Here is a 22692-nt window from a genome sequence, read left to right as displayed (position 1 = left end):
CACTCATTAGCAGTAATACATTTTTAAGATTTTTTTTTTTAGTGCAGTTTTAGGTTTACAACAAAGTTGAGGAGGTACAGAGATTTCCTATATATATATATATATATATATATATATACCCCTTGCCACCTCCCCCCCCACACACACACATATGTGTAGCCTCTCCCTGTATCAATACCCCTCATGACAATGGTACATTTGTTACCAAGAATGAACCTACATTGATACATCATAATCACCCAAAGTCCATAGTTTACTTTAGGGTTCACTCTGGGTGTTGTACGTTCTATGAGTTTAGACAAATGTATAATGACATATATCTATCGTTGTAATACCATACAGAGTATTTTCGCTGTACTAAAAATCGTCTGTCTTCTGCCTTTTCATCTCTTCCCCCATGCCTACCCTTGGCAACCACTGATCTTTTGACTGTCTCCATAGTGTTACCTTTTCCAGAATGTCATATAGTTGGAATCATACAGTATGTAGCCTTCTCAGATTGGCCTCTTTCACTTAGTAATACGCATTTAAGATTCCTCCATGTCTTTTCATGGCTTGATCCTTCATTTCTTTTAGCACTAATATTCTATTGTCTGAATGTACCACAGTTTATTTATCCATTCATCTATTGAAAGACATCTTGATTGTCAATTTGGCAGTTATGAATAAAGCTGCTGTAAACACCCATGAGCAGATTTTTGCATGGACATAAGTTTTCAGCTTCTTTGGGTAGATACCAAGGAGCGCAATTGCTGGATCGTATGGTAGGAGTATGTTTAGTTTTGTAAGAAACTGCAAAACTATCTTCCAAAGTGGCTGCACCATTTTGCATTCCCATCAGCAGTGTAGGTGAATTCCTGTTGCTCCACATCCTCACCAGCATTTGGTGGTGTCAGTGTTCTGGAATTTGCCTGTTCTATTAGGTATGTAGTGGTATCTTGTTGTTTTAATTTGCATTCCCTTGATGACATAAGATGTTGAGTATCTTTTCATATTCTTGTTTTCCATCTATATATCTTCTTTAGTGAGATGTCTGTTGATGTTTCTGGCCCATTTTTTAATAGGGTTTTTGTTTTCTTATTGTTGAGTTTTAAGAATTCTTTGTATATTTGGGATAAAATTTTATCAGATTTGCCTTTGGCAAATACTTTCTCCAAGTCTGTGGCTTATCTTCTAATTCTGTTCATACTGCCTGTTACAGAGCAGAAGCTTTTTAATTTTAACAAACATTAACACATTTTTAAAAATCATTTACTGTTGGAATCCAGAAATACAGTTGGTTTTTTATATGGATTTCTATATATATCAATCTTGCTAAACTTTCTTATTAATTCTAATAATTTGTCCGTAGACTCTTTGTAAGTAGTGATATTTTCTTCCTTCATAGTCTTTATATTTTTTATTTGTTTTTTTGCTTAGTCTCCTAATTAAGACCATCAATACAGTCCTGATCTCAGAGAGAATGGCTTCACCTTTTAGTATGATATTTGCTTGTAGTTTTTTTGTAGCTATCCTTGACAATGCTAAGGAAGTTCTCTTCTATTCCTGGCTTCTTACACTTTTTTCTCTTTTTTTTTAATCATGACTGGATGTTGAATTTTATAAAATGCTTTCTCAAATCATTGAGATTATCATATATACTTTTCTCCCTTAACTTGTCAGTGTGGTGAGTTATTGTACTTGGTTTTTCAAATGATAAATTGACTTCTTGGAATAACCTAACTCAATCATGATATACCATATGCCATTGATTAGAGCATATATTATTATTTTATGTACCACTAAAAAAAAAATGCCATGATATTGCATCAATTGTTTAAGACTTGTCCTGATTTCAGCGATTTTTGAATGTGAAAGAAGATGTACATCTCAGAATTGATGAAATGAAATGCTGTCTTTTGTATAAACCCTTGGATTAAGTTTAAGAATTTTTTATCCATATTCATTAGTTACATGGTCCTGTAATTTCTTTTTCATACTATCTTTGACTGGCCTTAGAACCAAAGTTATAAAGTTATAAAGTAAGGTGGGGAGTGTTCCCTTGTTTTCTGTACGCTGGAATAGTTATGTATGTTTGGAATTATTCATTCCTTGGAATGCTTGGCAAAAGATAAAGTAAAACTGTACTGAACTCTTTGGGGGGGAAGATTTTTACTTACTGATGCAATTTCTTTAATGGTTATAGAACTTTCCATATTTTCCATTTTTGAGTCAGTTTTGATAAGTTACATTTTTTAGTGATTGTCAACCACTTCATCTAAGTTTTCAAATGTATTGGCATTCACTCCAGTCCACCCTCTATTCTGCTGCCAGAGTAATTTTTAGAAACTGGAAATTAGAGAATGTCATTTCTCTAATTAAAATCTTGTAAGAGCACCCCCACAACTTAGAAAAAGACCCTTTATGATCTGAACATCCATCTTTTTTAGTAATTTCATTTCCATCCACTTTGTTACATGTACAGTCCATATTGAACTGCTTATTGCTGTCCTCTGAAATAGTAGTATACTTTTTCAAGCCCCTTTGGCTTTACGTTTGTCAGTCATTCTTTAGGGCGCTCTTTGTCTGCCTCATACTATTCCTTTTAAAACTGGTCTGTAGCTCTACTCCTCCAGGAATCTGCCTCTGGTCCTCTCGTCTGATTTAGATGGCCCATTTAGTGTTCTGTACATTCCTCAGTCGCAGCATGTGTTATGAAACACTACTCTGTTTTAGTATCATGTACAGGCACCTGACAGCTTTTTTTGCAGTAAATGAAGAATGAGTGAGTGAGTAGTATTTCTAATGAAAGTGGGTGTTTTACTCAACAGTGACAACTGAACGCCCCGTGCAGGTGAAGGTGGTCAAAGTCAAGAAATCTGATAAAGGAGATTTCTACAAAAGGCAGATTGCTTGGGCCCTTCGAGACCTTGCTGTGGTAGATGCCAAGGATGCCATTAAAGTAAGTTTTTCTTAGTTCTCTGACCTGCGTTCAGAAACCGTCTTTCTTTTTATAGCAGTATTCTGTCTTCTAAGACCATATAAACTTGTTGTTTTATGACCCACTAGTCCACCAACTAACCAAGAATTAATCTAAAGTATATTATTCAACCTTTCACTCTCCCACTCCCCAATCTCACGCTACTAAAAATAAGTACATATATATGTTTGTTTCATTGTTTTTTCTTCTTTTTTTTTAATCTACAATATGTTCATGCACAAGCTTCATAAAGTAGAGCAAAATAACCTTGACTATAATTTCTGTATTTAGGTTATATATACTTGGTATGAAATCCATAGATTAGTGCAGATTTTAAAGTGGTGTTATATGAGTGGTTTTTAAAAAATCTTTATTGTTTTGGGAATACCTAGTTCAAAATCATGTCTAATATAACCAAAGTAAGTCCTTGGTTAGTCCTCACGAATTAATATAGAATCCCCAACCTGACCTTTTGAGGCCAAGATTTGATGTTTGTGGTTCAAGTAAAGGAAGCGACAGTGAGTTACACACCTTATTTTAAGCAATTTAAAGAATAATATATAAGAATGTAAATATTACACCTTTTACTTAAGCCACATTCAAACTCTAAGAAAGTTGAATAATGTGATAATCGTGTTGAAGCGCCACCTTTATTCCTGACAATTCAAGGGTTTTCACAGCAATACCTTTTTTTCACAGAAATCAAGTAGAGCTCCTCTGGTTAAATTAGGTGCTTCCTCCTCCTCCTCTCCAGCCCTGCCCGTCGTCTTCCTCTGCAGCCCAGAGGCCCCTCTTGAGCTCTGGGGAATGCTTTGCCCCACAGCTACTTGTACTGTTGATGGGGCCCATAGCAAGGCTTACATTAATATAATTGTAGAGTCTTTGATTTAGCTGTAAAGTCTTATACATTTGTTAAAAAGGCACAAAGAAGAGCCAGCCCTGATGGCCTATTGGTTAAAGTTCATCAATCTCTACTTTGTTGGCCTGCATTCATTTCCCACTCGTGGAAGCACCCCACTCGTCTGTCAGTAGCCATGCTGCGGTGGCAGCTCACATAGAAGAACTAGAAGGATTTACAACTAGAATATACAACTATGTACTGCGGCTTTGGGGAGGGGACAAAAAAGAGCACAAAGAAGTAAAACTACCTTTGTAGAGCAATCTGATAAAATAAAACTCTGGTGTCACCCTTACCCTAGTAGAAACCTCTAAGAAACTAAAAGCTGGACAAAATGATAGGCAATTGAGTCGGGTGCACAATATTTTTTAAATGAAGCAAAAACAACTTTAGGAGAGCCCAGCATATCTGTAGAATTCAGATTTCTCCCAAATATAGAGAATGCCTTTTCTTTAAGTATTTTAGGCAAACTGGGCCATTGCTTTATCCCTAAGGAGTACCCGAAACACTTTAATAAATAATTTCTGTTACCATGGGGAAAGGTCAAGAGTAGACTTTTTTGGTAGGTTTCTGTTTAAGAGAATATACTTGGAAGACTTTTTAGAAATCCATCTTTATTAAAAAGCCTTTTTTCCTTCAGTAGTTTTGCACTTCATAAGCCCATTGACTTACATAATTCACTTATGTTGCTCAATGCTTATTCAAATGCTTTCTCGCAGCTGACACCTCATTGCTGACTCGCTTAATGGATTTTTTTTTCATTTTATGTAGGCACCTCGGTGTGTGTACACTATATAGGGATATAAAACATAAAATTTTTATACCTAGCCTAACATTAGCCATTTAGTATCACACATTGATTTGTGTGAGTGTTGCCACTGGGGCACTCAGCTTTTTTTATGGCATTATGGGAAATATTCCCAGGGAAGAGATCATTTCCCATCAAGTTTCTTATTAGTTGCCAATACTCTTGGATTTTTTTAATAAGTAATAATGCAATTACCTTTCATTGTAAACGCAGGTTTTTAATCTTTTGATCTTCAAGTCTTGTTGCTTATTGAGCTATAAATTAAACTAATTAGTAGCTGTCTGCTACTGTAATATGATTGTACCGCAGGTCAAGTCCTGATCCTAAATTATCCCAAGTCTTCATAAGAAAAGTCTGAGACAACTTCCCTTGCCTTTAACGTCTTCATTTACTTTTTGTAACCCCCTAAATAACACTTTAAATTAATTGAATATATTATTAGCCTTCTGTAGAACATTAAGAACATTTGAGCCTATTTTTAAAACTTCTCCGATGTGAAGAAAAGTGTACATCCATATGTTTTCATTTTTTGTCTAGTAGTCAAGTAGTTCCACGTTTGAGGGAGACATCTTGGCCTGGCATGAATTATTGCTGTAATATGGCTTCAGTGCCACATAGAGAGGCTAGTGGAATTCACTCATGTCGGTTGAGCTTCTTTTTCATGTGAAAGAACTTTGAGACCTACCAGCATTTTTGACTTTTGAGACGCTTTTAATCATTCTATATTTTCAGAATTGAAAACAGGAATCCCTGCTTTTCACCTCATTTGTTCTTGAAAAGCACACCAGGACGTAGATTGTATTTTTTCTCATATGTTATAATTGAAAGGTATGTTCTTTATCAAGGCATTAGTGTCAAATCACAGTTATGAATAGTACATTATCAGAGAAAATGTGTAACTCAAAACCCCATAGGCAATTTAAAAAGAAACATTAGGACCCGGCCCCATGCCTGAGTGATTAAAGTTCCCCACGCATTGCTTCAGTGGCCTGGGTTCCGGCCCTACTCCACTCGCCAGCCACATACAAAAAAATAGAGGAGGATTGACACAGTTATTAGCTCAGGGCTAGTCTTCCTCAAGCAAAAAAAGAAGACGAAAGAAGGAAAAATTAGGTGCACATCGAAACTAGACACTATTGTCATCTTACAAACTAGGAAGCTGAGACACAAAGCCATTAAGTAGACATCCTATACCTCCACTCATAGACTTAAGGGGCATAGAGAGGAAATTACCAAAATACTATGTTTTTTATTCAACTTCTTTTGGGAGCTAAGTAAAGTTTTTGCTATAAATTGAATTCTCTGAACCATTCTCTGCAAGTCACTTAGCTAATTTTTAATGGTGTTCTTTTTTCAAGAACAGCTTCAAGTTATTTTTGTTTTTTTTAAAGATTGGCACCTGAGCTAACAACTGTTGCCAGTCTTTTTTTTTTTTCCTACTTTTTTTCCCCAAATCCCCCCAGTTCATAGTTATATATTTTAGTTGTGAGTCCTTCTACTTGTGGCATGTGGGATGCCACCTCAGCATGGCCTGATGAGCGGTGCCATGTCCGTGCCCAGGATCGGAACCAGTGAAACCCTGGGCCCGCCAAGCGGAGTTCGTGAACTTAACCACTCAGCCACGGGGCCAACCCCTCAACTTCTTTTTGTTTTCTTCAAATATAGATTTTACAGTAATGAAAAAGGATATGATCAAAAACAATATCTTTTTTATATTTTTATTTCAGGAAAATCCTGAATTTGATTTACATTTTGAAAAAATCTATAAATGGGTTGCCAGCAGCACTGCTGAAAAGAATGCATTTATTTCATGCATTTGGAAATTGAATCAGCGATATCTCCGGAAGAAAATTGATTTTGTCAATGTTAGCTCACAGCTTTTGGAAGGTAAAGTTAAATAAAAATGTATACCTAAAATCAAGTGTATCTATAAGTGACTATACAATTTGACATTATTCAAAGTAGTTGGAACACTGAATTACCTTATATTGTAAAGGAATTTAAAAATAATTTTTCTTACTGCAGGAGTGATGCTTGTTTGCTGTAGAAAATTGATACATTAAATTAAATAAAAATCACTTATAACCTTAATCCTCAGAAATATCTACTGTTAACATTTTGTTAAATATTCTTCTAGTCTTTTTCCTATGCATATTTAAATACTTTTTTTAAATAAAGAAGTTTACATTCTGTTTCCTAATGTACTTTTTGATACAAGGTATCATGAACATTTTCTGTTATTATTAAATACTTACCACAACATTATTTTTAATGGCACCATAGTATTCCATTGTATGGATATACTATAATTTATTTAACTAATCATTTATTTTTAATTTTCCAATCTTTGCTTATTTTAAGCCACTCTGAGGTGAATATCCGTGTAGCTGTATTTTTTTGTAGAGTGTATAGTGGTTAAGAACACAACTCTGGAGTCGGACTGCCTCAGTTCACATCCTGGCTTTGTCACTTACTGGCTGCGTGACCTTGGGTTCCTTCTATGTTTCAGTTTTCCTTATCTCAGAAATAGAGGTAATAATAGTATCCACCCTGTAGGATTGTTGTGAGGATTAAATGACTTAGTATATCATGATAAGAACAATGCCAGATATATAGTAAATAGTCAATAAATATTAGCTATTACCAGGATGAAATCCTTAGACATGAAATTAAATCGGATATTTTTGATCAGTATATCTTCAGGAATGTTACCGTGGATTATTTTGGATTATAAGACAAAAAGTCTACTGTTAATTATTAAAAACATAAAATGAGATTTTATTCTTTTAAAATTTCTTTCAGAAGGACATAAACATTGTAAGAAAATGGTTCTGTATGCCTTGTGGATATGATTTGTGTTGTATTCTTTATCTCAAAGAAAGTAATTGAAAAAACAGCTAGTATGCAGGTGAACAGAGTTGTTGCTCCTCTTTATTAAGAAAAAAACTTAAATTTGTCCTAAATTGTATATTAGAAAGAAAACTTAGATTTCTCCTAAGTTGTATATTAGCGTGTAAAAATAGAAGGTTCTGTCAGGTTGAAACATGTGAAATTGGCAATGTTCAACCATTTTGACCTACAAAAACGTCAGTTCCAGATGTTTCAAATTACTCGTTTACTTAGTCACTTGCCTCTGTCTTTTCTCTATTTTATTTTACTTACTCCTTTTCTGTTTGGCTCTGGATCTTTCCGTAAATACAGTATTCCTTCTCAGCACTTACTAATTAGTGAACCTGTTACTGGTTTCAGGTTTGGTGCTTAGAACTGGCAGAGGCAAGTCACATCTCTCAGGTCCTGGCTCCTCTCACCAGTGAGCCTGGCCTGGTGTAGAAGCCCTCAGGGCTGTCATCTCACCAACATTAGACCCCAGTGTCTTGGCGATTGAGGATGTTGACAGAATGACCTTTAATAAATTGATGGTAATTCTTCATGCCCTGAAAAGTTGTTTAATTTGTTTTGAGTGGCTGTTTTTTTTTTTTACCGTTTCAGAGTTGAACATTCTGATGAGTAAATGCTGTTCTGTTTTCAAATATTATATATTTCCAGAAGTTATTTGTTGCCTGAGATGTATTTTAAACAAATATATTTAATTAAATCAACAATATGAGAAAATACATACCCTACCTGGATCTACTTCATTAAGAAATATTACCAAAATCAATAAGAATAATATTGCTATCTTTTAGAATGAAGTGTCTAGCTTTAAAAAAAGAGCATTTAATTTTTCAGGACCTAAACCAAAACTGTAGACATTTTCAAGTTTATAAACTTTAGCCCTAATTGAGATTGATTTTAAGAATACTGAGAAGATCCTTAAGGATCTCATTTTGCAAATCACTTTCTATAAATCAATAACTGTTGCTTTGGTTTAATGGAATTCAGAGAACAGCTTTATTAATGTCTACAAACTTATTTTAATGTTTTAATAGACTTTGAAATCATAGCAGTTAACTCCCATTAAAAAAATAATAAATGTCTCTAATCTTTGGGTGATGTTAGAAAACAAATAAGAAATTATCACCATCTACTTTTAAGAGATAAATAATCATCCACATAAATGACTGTTACTGTGAGTGCCAGCCGTGCAACTTTAGTCATTTTTATTGGTGGCAGTTGAACATTCATGCTAATAATTGGGGCTTCTCAGCAGAAGGTTTTTAAGGTTTTTGAAAGAGGACTTTGTTAGCAGTTGAAGTAGATGGAGTTTTGGGCCTTTTTTTTTTTCATTCTTGTAACCAGGTGAAAAAGTCTTTGACTTGAATCCTTAAAAGCCAGCTTGAACTGATATCTCGTGTGTTTTTTAAATTGTTTCAATCTTGTCCTTTCTAACAGCGTTTTATGACTAATCCATCGTGAGGGAGTGTCTGGGTAAAGCTTTGGGGCCTTGAGTGAAAATAACTAGACTAAATGCATGAGTCACAAGTGACCTAAAAATAATCCCCAGGAAGTGATCTGTTTCCCAGTTTTCTCCTCCAAGGACTAGTCAGTGCTGTTTCTTAAAAGATTCAGAGAAAACAAAAAGATAGAAGTATTTTTAGTCACTGTCAGAAAAAGAATAAGAAAAATGAACCCTGGAAACTTAGCTTCTCTGGATTTTTCCACTTTGTGGTTGACTTTGACGTTGTCTTTTAAACCTTAATTTAGCATGAAGTTCAAATAAAATATGGGTAGTATTTAAAAATTTTAAACCTGTATACTTTTCTACCCAGCTAATATTCTTTGCTTACTTTCCTCTGCTTTTTTCATACCTTTTTACTCTCCAGAACTGCCTAAAGTTACAGAAGGTGCGTAACACCTTTTCTTCTTATTCTATTCCTTATATTTTTATTACTTGCCATTGTTATATTCTGTTGGTTGCATATTTTATGAAATTGTTTATAGAGACAAATTCATTTCTACAAAATCCATATAGTAATAAAATTAATGATAGTATTTATTATTGGCTTCCAAAGGACTGTTTCATGTGATAGAAAATTCTTCTGAAGCACTTATGATCATTTAAAATATTTGTTTATTTTAAATATCTGCTTGTGTAAGGAGCAGTACAGAATGATTTGGGCAGTCCCTGCCCCCTGGTGGCTAATAAGCTGTCACACATGGCAGTTTAACATTTCCACAATGAGGTAATGGACTGATTCAAAGGACAAGGAGATGATTCCTCTCTAAAGAGCTTATATCTATGTACTATAATCTGTAATTGCCTGTACCAAAAGTTTTACTCCCCTCCTTTTTTCTCTGGGACGTTTTCTAAATCTTCCAAATTATCATTCTGAAAGAGTAAATCATTTGCTACTTTGAAATAGCTATTTTTTGTTCTAGGACAAATTAACGTATGTCAGGTCATACTGAAGGTGAATGTTCATTTTCATACACAATAGTGAATATTTAAAGCATCCGGAGTTTGTGACTTAAATCACGTCCCCTTAAGAAAATCAGTAACTTTACTTAGAGGTTTATTTAGGGGGTAAAAATTATTTTTTTCATTTTGCCTCTCCTAATTTCAAGCTTTATATAAAATCCCACATGCTAAATGTATTCTCTCAAAAAACTGGACTCAAACATTTATCCAGAAAGCACCTCAGATTTGACCTCTTGGTCCTTTGTTATGAAGCATAAAGACCATTTAAATTTTTGTAATTTCAAACAGCCCTGTTGTTGCTCTTCTTACTATAGAGTTACTGAGAAAGCTTCTATAGCTGATCTTTAGAAATTTTTATCAATGCATGTGAAATTGTTTTAAACAAATAGAAAATTCAGTTAATATTTTCAGTGCCCAAAATAGATTGTGAATTTTAAATGCATTTTTCATTTCAATTAAAAGTTATTTGGGGAAAAAAAATAGCAAAGACAAAAACAACAAAAGTAATAGAAGAAGAATGTTACCAGGGGAAAAAAAAAGGAAAGCAAATTGTTTCCCTGTGTCCTGAATTCATAATCATTGTTTTGTTAGAGCAACCACCACCTCAGGTAGGAAAAAAAAGCTTAGGCTTGTTTCTATGTGTCTTGTTTCTGTTTTTATATTTGTTTTTTAGCTTAGTTATGTTTGGGGAAATTGTGTAAAGCTTCTTGTAACACTTACAAGTCAGCAAATTAGACTGCATGCTTTTTATGTGTTATAATAAACATTGTATTAACACATGCAGTTCTTTATAAAAATAAAGGGGTTTTTTTCATATATTTTGGATCATTCTTTCCTATTTTTCAGCCACTAAGTGTGACCTGTGCTTATAACTGACCTTACCTATAAGTATCGTGTTATTGTCCTTCCTACTTTTTTACTACTTTATTTTTTTTACCATCTTTAAGAATCTGTTCCAAGCGGAGAAAATCAGAGTGTGACAGGCGGTGATGAAGAAGCAGTAGACGAATACCAAGAGTTAAACGCACGAGAAGAGCAAGATATTGAAATAATGATGGAAGGCTGTGAGTGTGCAATCTCTAATGCTGAGGCCTTTGCAGAAAGGTTGTCCAGAGAGCTGCAAGTGCTGGATGGGGTAAGACTCTCTTGTAATCCATAAATGAATGATGTGTAGTAGATTGAGAAGACTGGTGATGTTTAAATTTAACTGCCTCAGCGCTTAAGCCTTCATAGTGTGATTATTGCTGTCTTTCCTTATAAGCACATTACCGGATGCCATCAGTCTTTCGCCATTCTTGTTCAGAAGACAGAAGCATTCCCGTTAGTCAGACCAGTGAAGGCAGTTGTCGGAGGTTCTGGATGTGGGGAGATTCCTGATATGAAGTGGTGGAAGTAAAAATAACCAACCAGAAACCAACTCAGGCGTTATTTCCTGCCAGCCTCTGAAACACCTCAGAATAGTTCAATGCAAAAGAATACCATTTTTGTGATTTGAAAAAATATATATATGAATCAGAAATAGAGAAATTAAATTGAAATAAGTGAGTCATTTACCCAAAGGGAGCAGAATATTGTGGTAAAAACAGGAGAGCCAGGGAAAAAGATGTTTTATTCCTCTGCTAAACTGTTTTGAAATAGATCTTTTTAATTTGTAAGCACAGTTTCTGAGTCTGTAATCTAAATGCACATCTTTAGAAAGTAAAGAATTAAAAGAAATAACTGAAAGTAACACCACTTACATGAGAAAAATCTAAAACAAGAATATTTTGGGTTTTTTGTTTTGTTTAGATAGGGTAAGCATTTAAGAAAAATCCTCAGAGAATAAGGAATATTTTAAAGGCTTAAAGAATTTTGGTATTTTATACATGAAAGGTACCGAAGTTATGAGATTGAACTCAAGCCCAGGGATTACATGAATAGTCCAAGCTTACGAGTTTACAAAACTCACTGGAAGGAGAGCTTAGAAGAGACTTCAAGACGGTAAAGTGGAAATTGTCCCGGACAGGTTCAAGCCCCAGGTCTGCGCTTAAGACATGGACTCAGTGGATCTGAGCCCTGCTCACTCTTACAGTTGGGCTGCACTTACAGTTGTGCTATTATGAATAACATATAAAACAATACGTGTGAAATTACAGCATCAGCTGTACAATGATATTCTTCTCATTCTTTGTTCAAGTTTTTTCCTTCTACCATGTTACCTGCCTTCTTAATGTGGCTTAGTGGTTTATATTTTCTTTTTTAATCAATATTGCATATATGTTCCAAGTCGTCATATTGTTTTGCAGTTTAATTTTCGATTCAGAAGCTTCCATATTTCAGGGAATTCAGAATCACTGATAATTATTTAGAAAACAGGGGTAAAGGGGTGGTGGTTTGTTACTGCTTTGCCTGGAAAAAAGCATAGTTGCAAATGAAAGAAAGGAAAGAAGACAGTGGAAGGAGCTGTCTTATGGTCATGTGCTCGTCTACATCCTATTAATACAAATTGTACTACAGTAAATAAGTTCCAAGTATCCTTCGAAGACTGTTATACCACTGCTGCCCTTTAGGCTAAGGTATTACATAGGTGTTTATGCTTCTATTTAGCATTTTACAGAAATGTTAAGAAGTATAGGGGCCGGCTCCATGGCCCAGTGGTTAAAGTTCCACATGCTCCACTTCAGCTACCTGGGTTCGTAGGTGCGTATCCCGGGTGCTGGACCTACTCCTCTCATCAATCATGCTGTGGAGGCATCCCACATACAAAATAAAGGAAGATTGGCACAGATGTTAGCTCAGGGCTGATCTTCCTCAAGCAAAAAAAGAGGAAGATTGGCAACAGATGTTAATTCAGGGCAAATCTTCTTCACACACACAAAAAAAATGCTAAGAAGTATAAAAAATTCCCATAGCTGGTAGAGTTTGAAGAAATGTTAGAGGTGGCATAGTCTAATGCCCCTCAATTTATGGAAATGGGAATTACCATTACTGATGATACTTTGTAGGGCAGAACCTTACTTGTGCAGTCTGTGAAAGTATAAAATACAGAGGATGGTCCCTAACCTTGATAGAGAGACAAAGTATCTCCTTGAAATACTCTGTAAAAGGTGGAATGTAAACATAAAGTGATAAACTAAAGTAGATGTGTCGATGTATGTCAATCTTTGTTACTCTGCTGTCAAAGAGATTTAGCAGTATTTCACCTTTATACTTCTTTTGCACATGTAAATAATATGAAGTGTTATTTTTGTTTTTAACTTTGTAGGCCAACATCCAGTCAATCATGGCCTCTGAAAAGCAAGTGAACATCCTGATGAAGTTGCTCGATGAGGCTCTAAAGGAGGTGGATCAGATTGAATTGAAACTGAGCAGTTATGAGGAAATGCTCCAGAGTGTAAAAGAACAAATGGATCAGATCTCTGAAAGCAACCACCTGATTCATCTTAGTAACACTAATAACGTAAAGCTCCTGTCTGAGATAGAGTTCCTTGTGGTGAGTGTGATTATAAATTACCAACAACAAAAAACAAAAAAATCTAAGAATAATCAATAAAAGCCATTTGTAAATATTTTCTAATTCCTTTGTGAGAGCAAGATTAAAAATAATTCCAAAGGCCTAGTGATAGGATTGAGTAGCATCTTACCTGTAAATTTCCCACAAGTACATATGCAAATTGGATATTTACGTATATTCCAGAACCACATGGACTTGGCCAAAGGTCATATAAAGGCCCTTCAGGAGGGAGATCTTGCTTCTTCCAGAGGCATCGAAGCCTGCACCAATGCCGCTGATGCCCTTCTGCAGTGCATGAATGTAGCTCTTCGCCCAGGTATGTTCCCTGGAAGTGATAACATCCGACCAAGAATCTGAGACTAAGCCTATAACTTGGAATAAAGCTTTTTACAAGAAATACATGGGACAAGTGGTTTAGAGTTATAGTATTAGCTACTCTGAGAAGTTTCACTTATTTCCGAACGTGTTTCTCTTGGCACTAAGAACTTTTCCATTTCACTTCCGTCTGATTGGCCATCAATGACTCTGTTAATACCATGATTTTTCTTTAGTACCAGCCACAGAATCTAGCACAAAGTAGATGCTTGGGTTAGACCAGAGAGCATGAGGTTTTCCTAGGCCGGTAGGTGCAAAACAAGTTTGTATCAGAATCACCTAGAGGACTTGTTAAAACACATATTGCCAAGCCCCACCCCCAGATGCAGTAGGTCTGGGCTGAGGTCCGGGAATCCACATTTCTCACAGTTCCCAGATGATGCTGAGGCAGGACCACACTTTGAGATCTGCTGTGCTATGCTGTTTTTTTCTCTTGCTTACCTTTCTTTTACAAAGATAACAAATAAGCCAATAAAACTTTGGCTTCTTCAAAACTAAAATATGGATACTGTTATAAATGTATTCATTAAAATTGGGGAAATCTCTTTACCCGTTACATCAGTCAAGAAATGTTGTGATTTCAGGCCATGACATGCTTCTGGCCGTGAAAGAGCAGCAGCAGCATTTCAGTGAGCTGCGAGAGCAGTTTGCCCGGAGACTGGCCAATCACCTCAACAATGTTTTTGTTCAACAGGTAATTTTGTTTCATTATTAAAACTGGCATGTTCCTGAAGGTTTTTCTATATATTACCTTAAACTTAAATTCCCACAAAACATTTTAATGTGTTTAATTGGGGTCACAGTATATTCCTTGACACATTTATTTGATTTTAAGATTTTTAAATATGTGCCTATTTGCTCACAGATGTATTTGGAGCCTCAACTACCTCCTTAGGTAGACAGTCTCGTTCCTTTCAGCTGAAACCCTCTGCTTCTACACATCATCAAATAATTAAGCTTACTTATTGCATATACCATTTAGACGTTATTTATAAAAATAAGTCCAAACTTGTTAAATGTTTACTATTTGGCCTGTTTTGTTTTTCAGCATTTTGAGGTGAGAACCAGGACTTGGTTTAGTGTTTCAAATGTCTCCCTGGCTGTGTGTACTTAGATGAGAAAAATGACTATAGTTCAATTGTAAATTCCAGTTGATTTAATCTTGAATAAACCCTTTGTCTGTATTTTTATATGGAAAAGGATGTTATAATTAAGGTTGTGGCAATAAAATTAATATTAATAATATTGAGTGACTTAAAGGGATTTGAAAAGAAGGCATTTTAATATCTGGTGTAATAAATTAGCTTTCTTATATTTTTAAATCTCTTCTTTTAATTAGGATTATGGGGCAAAAAAAATTGAGGGAAATTTTGTTCATCAAGAAATGCTGTCTGAAACATTGGATTCTTATTTTGTTTTCACTTTGCAGAATTCTAAAACAGTTGTATTGACTGTATTTTATTTCCGATTAGTTTACTCAGGCCCTCCTTCAACTCTATAACAGGTCCTACTTTCTTTCGGTGCCTGTGAGTACATCAAATTTGGCTCAAGCTTCTCTGATTCTTTTTTTTTTTTCTATAAAGTTTACTAAACAGCAGCAGAATCTTAGTAGATTATAACTTACTGATTTAAGCTACCTGTTAACCATATTTGTAGCAATTTTTTAACGTCTCATAGCAAAAAGTTTATTTTGGCCAAAAAGGCATTTAATCTCATTCTGCTTGCCTTTCTTCCTTTTATTTTTTCATTCACGCACTCACTCACTCCTTCATTTATTTAGAAGTCATTTACCAGGTGATTCAGATGCAGACCAGACATTTACTGGGATAGATGAGAGGCTGAGCCTGCCCTCCAGTAGCTCACAGCCTAGGGAAGGGACATAGACACATATACTCAGGAAAGGGTATGGTTTAGGATAGCAATGCCATAGGAGTGTAAAGGAAGAGTACCTAACTAAGCATGCGAGCGGGGCGCTGGGGAAGACTCTCTTAACATTTCACTTGACTTGGAAAGTGCCAAGAAAAAAGTAAACCCAGAAGTCACATAGGAAATACTAATTCACATTTTTCTTACAGTATTATTTCAATAATATCTATTTCTACACAATTGCTTAGTTTTTAAAAATGACACTGCTGACAGTGATGTTATCCACATTTGTAGATGGTATTGAAAATAGCAGTCAGTAAACAATAGTCCCTTCTGCACTCTTAATTGTTTGTTGTCACGTGCATTTATTTGTGATTTTGCTTCTTTGTCTTGTAAACTAATGGCTTGGTTTAAAATGAATGCTTCCAAGTTCTGAAAATCTAATACGTATTGTTACATGTGAGTGATGCATGTTAAAAACCAGAATGTTACAACAACATGGGATGTGCTGAAGAAGGTAGAGGAGGATGTCCACCTTCTATGGATTTTCTGTGTGTTGAATTCAGTGCATCAGGTCACCTAGCAAAAGAGTTGGAAAACGTGGGTATTTCTATTTCTGGCTGTGGGACAAAATACCTGGGAAAATTTGATTACCATATTATGGTACATGTCTTTGTCGATCACCAAATTTTCATTGTGTGACTGTTATGTACTCACTGTCATCCGTATGTAAAAAGAAATGGCTCCCACCCTCAAGATGCTTGTAAGGAGGCGTTCAGACTAATAGACCTGAAGCTCTAAAACAGAATATATTAAATTGCTAATTATATGACTATGTATACATAGTATACATATGTATAAGTGCTAAGGAGGTTTAATCAAAAGTGAGTTTACTGAAGACTTAAGTAGTCAGATATGGCATCACAGATAGGACAAGACTTGAACAGGCTCCGTGCAATGCAGTTTACAACCGATGTATAGATATTGTAACATTCATAACCATGTACAGAAGAATCCAGTGGAAATATTCTCTTCATCACACTGTAACAGTAATTTAAGAGCATCAATTCCCAGTCTTTTTAAAACTCACACGTCAATAAAATTAAAAGAAATAAAATTTGGAGACTGTCCAACTCACCAGTTTTTTTTTTTTTTTACCACATAAAAGCCTTAAAAAAGAAATACTGCCGTCTACTTTTACTATCCTTTTGTTTTTAAAATGACATTTTGGCATTAAAAGAAAAGGAAGAACGTAATTTCAGACTTTTAAATTTAATAATTTAAATTTCCTTTAAATAAGTTAAATTTCATCACTTTACTTCTTGTTGCTGTAGGCCAGTAAAAACATCTTTGCATTTGGAATCACTGACCCAGAGCGTGCTATCTAGGACACAAGCTTCTTGTTAATACTTCTGCATAGCTATATTTTAAAACTTGAAATGCATTTTTATTTAATATTCACTTCTTACTTTAATACAATATGTGAGCAATATTTTTAAGAATTGACTAGATTCTTTTGGCTCTTTTAGAGCTTCTTACACACTCAGCTTCCACTGAAATTGCAGACTCTTAGCTATAATTTTTATTTTTTAAGGATTCGTGTATCTAGAATAGTATTCAGTTGGGAGAATCAGGCCAGTTACACTAATTAGGATTCTCATATTGAAAAGAGGCAGTCTAATTCGACAAGATCCAACACCCATTTATGATAAAAACCCTCAGTAAAATGGGTATAGAAGGAAAGTACCTCAACATAATAAAGGCCATATATGATAGACCCACAGCCAACATCATACTCAATGGACAAAAGCTGAAAGCCATCCCTCTGAGGACAGGAACAAGACAAGGGTGCCCACTTTCACCACTCCTATTCAACATAGTACTGGAGGTGCTGGCCAGAGCAATTCGGCAGGAAAAAAAAATAAAAGGAATCCAAATAGGTAACGAAGAAGTAAAACTCGCGCTGTTTGCAGACGACATGATCTTATACATAGAAAACCCCAAAGAATCCACAGAAAAACTATTGGAAATAATCAACAACTACAGCAAAGTAGCAGGGTATAAAATTAACGTGCATAAATCAGTAGCATTTCTATACACTAACAATAAGCTAACAGAAAAAGAACTCAAGAACTCTATCCCATTCACCATCGCAACGAAAAGAATAAAATACCTTGGGATAAACTTAACCAAGGAAGTGAAGGATCTATACAATGAAAACTACAAGACTTTCTTGAAAGAAATTGACGATGACATAAAGAGATGGAAAGACATTCCTTGCACATGGATTGGAAGAATAAACATAGTTAAAATGTCCATACTACCTAAAGCAATATACAGATTCAATGCTATCCCAATCAGAATCCCCAGAACATTCTTCACAGAAATTGAACAAACAATCCTAAAATTCATATGGGGGAACAAAAGACCACGAATTGCTAAAGCAATCTTGAGCAAGAAAAACAAAGCCGGCGGAATCACAATCCCCGATTTCAAAACATACTACAAAGCTACAGTGATCAAAACAGCATGGTACTGGTACAAAAACAGGTCCACAGATCAATGGAACAGAATTGAAAGCCCAGAGATAAAACCACACATCTATGGACAGCTAATCTTCGACAAAGGAGCAGAGGGCCTACAATGGAGAAAAGAAAGTCTCTTCAACAAATGGTGCTGGGAAAACTGGACAGCCACATGCAAAAGATTGAAAATCGACCATTCTTTTTCACCACACACCAAAATAAACTCAAAATGGATCAAAGACCTAAAGATTAGGCCTGAGACAATAAGTCTTTTGGAAGAGAATATAGGCAGTACACTCTTTGACATCAGTTTCAAAAGAATCTTTTCGGACACTGTAACTCCTCAGTTGAGGGAAACAATAGAAAGAATAAACAAATGGGACTTCATCAGACTAAAGAGCTTCTTCAAGGCAAGGGAAAACAGAATTGAAACAAAAAAACAGCTCACTAATTGGGAAAAAATATTTACAAGCCACTTATCCGACAAAGGGTTAATCTCCATAATATACAAAGAACTCACACTGCTTAACAACAAAAAAACAAACAACCCGATCAAAAAATGGGCAGAGGACATGAACAGACATTTCTCAAAAGAAGAAATGAATATGGCCAATAGACACATGAAAAGATGTTCATCATCGCTAATCATCAGGGAAATGCAAATCAAAACTACACTAAGATATCACCTTACCCCCGTTAGATTGGCAAAAACATCCAAAACCAAGAACGACAAATGTTGGAGAGGTTGTGGAGAAAGAGGAACCCTCATACACTGTTGGTGGGAATGCAAACTGGTACAGCCACTATGGAAAACAGTATGGAGATTTCTCAAAAAGTTAAAAATAGAAATACCCTATGACCCAGCCATCCCATTACTGGGTATCTATCCTAAGAACCTGATATCAGATATCTCAAGAGTCCGTTGCACCCCTATGTTCATCGCAGCATTATTTACAATAGCCAAGACGTGGAACCAGCCTACATGCCCAGAAACTGATGATTGGATAAAGAAGATGTGGTATATATACACAATGGAATACTACTCAGCCATAAAAAAAGACGAAATTGGCCCATTCACAACATTGTGGATGGACCTCGAGGGCATTATGTTAAGCGAAATAAGTCAGTCAGAGAAAGACGAACTCTATATGACTCCACTCATAGGTGGAAATTAGTATATTGAGAAGGAGATCCGATCGGGGGTTACCAGGGAAAAGGGGGGGGGTGGGGGGAGGGTACGGAGGGGGAAGAGGTGTACCCACAACATGACTAACAAAAATGTACAACTGAAATTTCACAAGCTTGTAATCCATCATAACATTAATAAAAAAAAAAAAAAAAAAAAAAAAAAAAAATTATATGAAAATCAAAAAAAAAAAAAAAAGAAAAGAGGCAGTCTAATTAAGGCTAATGAAATTGAGGAAATATTTGCATAATGAATATGTCCTTTAAAAAATTCTTTTGGTTGTTTTCTGAAAGATTTGTCTTGAAAAGATAACTTTTCTATGCCCTTTTCCCCCCATTTGGTTCTCCGGAGACCTCATGCTGCTGTGCTCTGCCCTTAGCAACGTGATGAGACTGATTATGGGCTGAACTAAAAGTACAACCAGGAAAAAACTGAAGTTGTGGGGGTTTTTTGCTATATGAATAAGTTTGGAAATTTTTCTTTCAACATATATTTATAGAAATGTTACGTAGTAAAACAAAACCTGTGTAATAGACCACCAATATTCAGTTCATTTCACAAAAATTCTTTCTTTAAGCACGTCACAAGTTTCTAAACATAGGTTGATATCTGTGGTTAAAAGTTTAGAAAGAATTATGATTATTTAAGATCAGTTTTTGTGATGTTTGAGGGAACTTTGCTCAGATTTTCTTTTTTCTCTAAGAAAACAAAAATAAACATGCCATAACATAGAAAGAAAGAGTTGCCAAATCCTGAAAATGTACTCAGTGTTTGACGTGAATGTGTCATTTCTGTTAGACAATCAGTACAGCACAGTGGTTAAGACTGCATGCTGAGCCAAACTTCCTGGATTCGAAATCCTGACTCTGCTACCTTCTGGCTGGGTGACCTTGGGCAAGTTAATTAACCTCTCTGTGCCACCTTAGTTGCCTTATCTAAATAAGGGAGTAATAAAAATATGTACCTCATAGGGTTGTTATGAACGTTAATGTGTTATTATATCTTCAACATTTTTTTTAAGCTTTTATTTTTTTCGTTTTTCTCCCCAAAGCCCAAATACAACAATATACAAATACAGTTGTATATTCTAGTTGTGGATCCTTCTAGTTGTGGCATGTGGGACACCGCCTCAGCATGGCTTGATGAGCAGTGCTAGGTGCACGCCCAGATCCAAACCAGTGAAGCCCTAGGCCGCCGAAGCAGAGCACGCGGACTTAACCACTCGGCCACGAGGCCGACCCCTAACATACTATTTTTAAATTATGTTAATAATAGAATTTTGCTATTTTTGCAAATGAGGGGGAAAATACTTTTCAAGGTTACTGTGAAGATTAGAATTTGTATAGATATAAAGTACCTAGCATGGTAGTAGGCATTCAATAAATTGTGTTATCATTACTAACTTATGATTATTTATACTAAGAAACTTTAAATAGTCAATTAAAAAATATAAAGAATAAAATTCTTTGCACATTAGAGTTCTAGATGTAATAGTTACCTATATTATTGATTGAATCAATTTAAATATTAAAATTTTCTATTTTCTGTAATTATTTTGGAACCATTTTCTCTAAAATTAAATCTTTTTGTTAAGATTAGTAACATTTACTCTGTCTTAATGGTAATGGTTTGAGGGTATTGTAAACTTTAAAAACTGTAAAATCTTCTACAAATGTTAATAATTAATTCTTCAATTTTTAGGAGAAGAGAGGGTTTTTAATTGAAGCGCTTTCATGGCACTAAATTAAATAAGATAACGTATAATGACCTGAGTAAAAACAGTGGTAGAAAAACATAAATGATAATTTTGAGTCTTGAATCACTGAGAAAAATGAATGAGGAAGATTGTCTTGGATAATGAAAAGATATCTAACATCGTTATCAATGAAGACAGAATATTTGAAAATCATTTATAAGCTGTAACAAGTCTGTCAAATATTCTTCCCCTTTAATCATTATAACTAATTAAGGCAACTATAATGTCTATCTATGATTAGTATCTAATACCTGCAATTTAATGGAATCCTGATCATCCTTCTGATGTAACCATTAGAAGACATTCCTGTATGTAACGTTCGTATTAACGTTTGGCAACTATAATAAGATAGAGCATAGTCCAGTGGTAATACCTGTGTGTTTTATTTAATATTACTAATTTTGTTCATATTTATTGTTAGTCTTTACTTCATAGAAAGCACGTAGGTGCCCAGGCATTCCAAATATACCGAATAGTTCCATTTTTCAACACTGTGACCCTTAGTCCTCGCTGATTCTGTTGGGAGATGTGATTGTTTTATATTCAATCAGCCATCTAAAAAAGAGCATTCACACAGGTGCTCCCATATCCAAAACTTTTGGGGTCAGCTGTGTTTTTAGAATTTTTCAGATTTAAAGAAGTAATATAATGCATATACTGTATATTATGTAACCACTTCTGCAGGGTCTGGAGCGGGGCCCTGTAATCAAGCACAGAATGTTTCTATAGCAAAAAATGTGAATAGTCACTCTAAACACTACAAATAGCCTCATGTCAGTCTAGGTCAAGTTTTGCTATCAAAATAGTTTGGCCCCAAACTTAAACTGAGTTTTCAGACCTTTTGGATTTTAGAATTGTAGAAAGGGATTGTGGACCTATATACATAATATACCTTGTATATAATGACTATGATAGCTGTAAATTTCTGTTGCCTCTGGTTCTTGTTATTTTGAATTGGCCAGTCTAGTTTTCTGATACTTTTCTGCTTTTGTCATTTCCCAAGTTAACCTAAGTAGGTATCAGTAAGATTAATCTTAGAAGTATATTGTTCTACATATTTTTATATGTAATTTCTATATAATGGGTTCTTATTTTTCTTTTTGTTTCCATTTTAAATTAGGGATATACTTTTACAAGAAGAAAATTTTCCAATAGACTGACTTGAAAACTTTAACAAAGAAGGGATTCAGATAATAATGGTTTTAGTATTTGGTGTGCCTTATACTTGCATCTTTCTTACTCCATAGGTACTTCTCAATTACTAGAGAACTCTTTATCCCTAGGCCAGGAATTTTTCTTTCTGAATACTTTGTGTTTAAAAGAAATTGTTTAAAAAATCCATAACCACTAAATTCTTAGTTTGTGTATATAGTAAAGCATATAAATTAGATAGAAGAAAGAAATCTCTTTTAAATTACAAAAATTTAAATTCTTTAAATTCAAGATGTTTATAAGCTAATGTATATC

At 34.9% G+C, this 22692-nt stretch overlaps 1 protein-coding gene across 1 annotated transcript in view; it reads left to right on the top strand.

The window, feature by feature from the left end:
• The window catches only part of LOC124236829 (exocyst complex component 1), a 51139-nt gene that overhangs the window by 6693 nt on the left and 21754 nt on the right, over positions 1-22692 (top strand). Inside the window, exons 3-9 of the mRNA XM_046655768.1 lie at positions 2811-2941; positions 6393-6552; positions 10972-11159; positions 13269-13496; positions 13701-13833; positions 14477-14586; positions 15365-15418. Coding sequence (XP_046511724.1) covers positions 2811-2941; positions 6393-6552; positions 10972-11159; positions 13269-13496; positions 13701-13833; positions 14477-14586; positions 15365-15418 — 1004 coding nt within the window. The remainder of the gene's footprint in view (positions 1-2810; positions 2942-6392; positions 6553-10971; positions 11160-13268; positions 13497-13700; positions 13834-14476; positions 14587-15364; positions 15419-22692) is intronic.

Source organism: Equus quagga, chromosome 3 (assembly GCF_021613505.1).
Source record: "Equus quagga isolate Etosha38 chromosome 3, UCLA_HA_Equagga_1.0, whole genome shotgun sequence".
In the NCBI taxonomy this organism is placed as follows: domain Eukaryota; kingdom Metazoa; phylum Chordata; class Mammalia; order Perissodactyla; family Equidae; genus Equus; species Equus quagga.
This window is presented reverse-complemented; position numbering and strand designations above follow the sequence as displayed.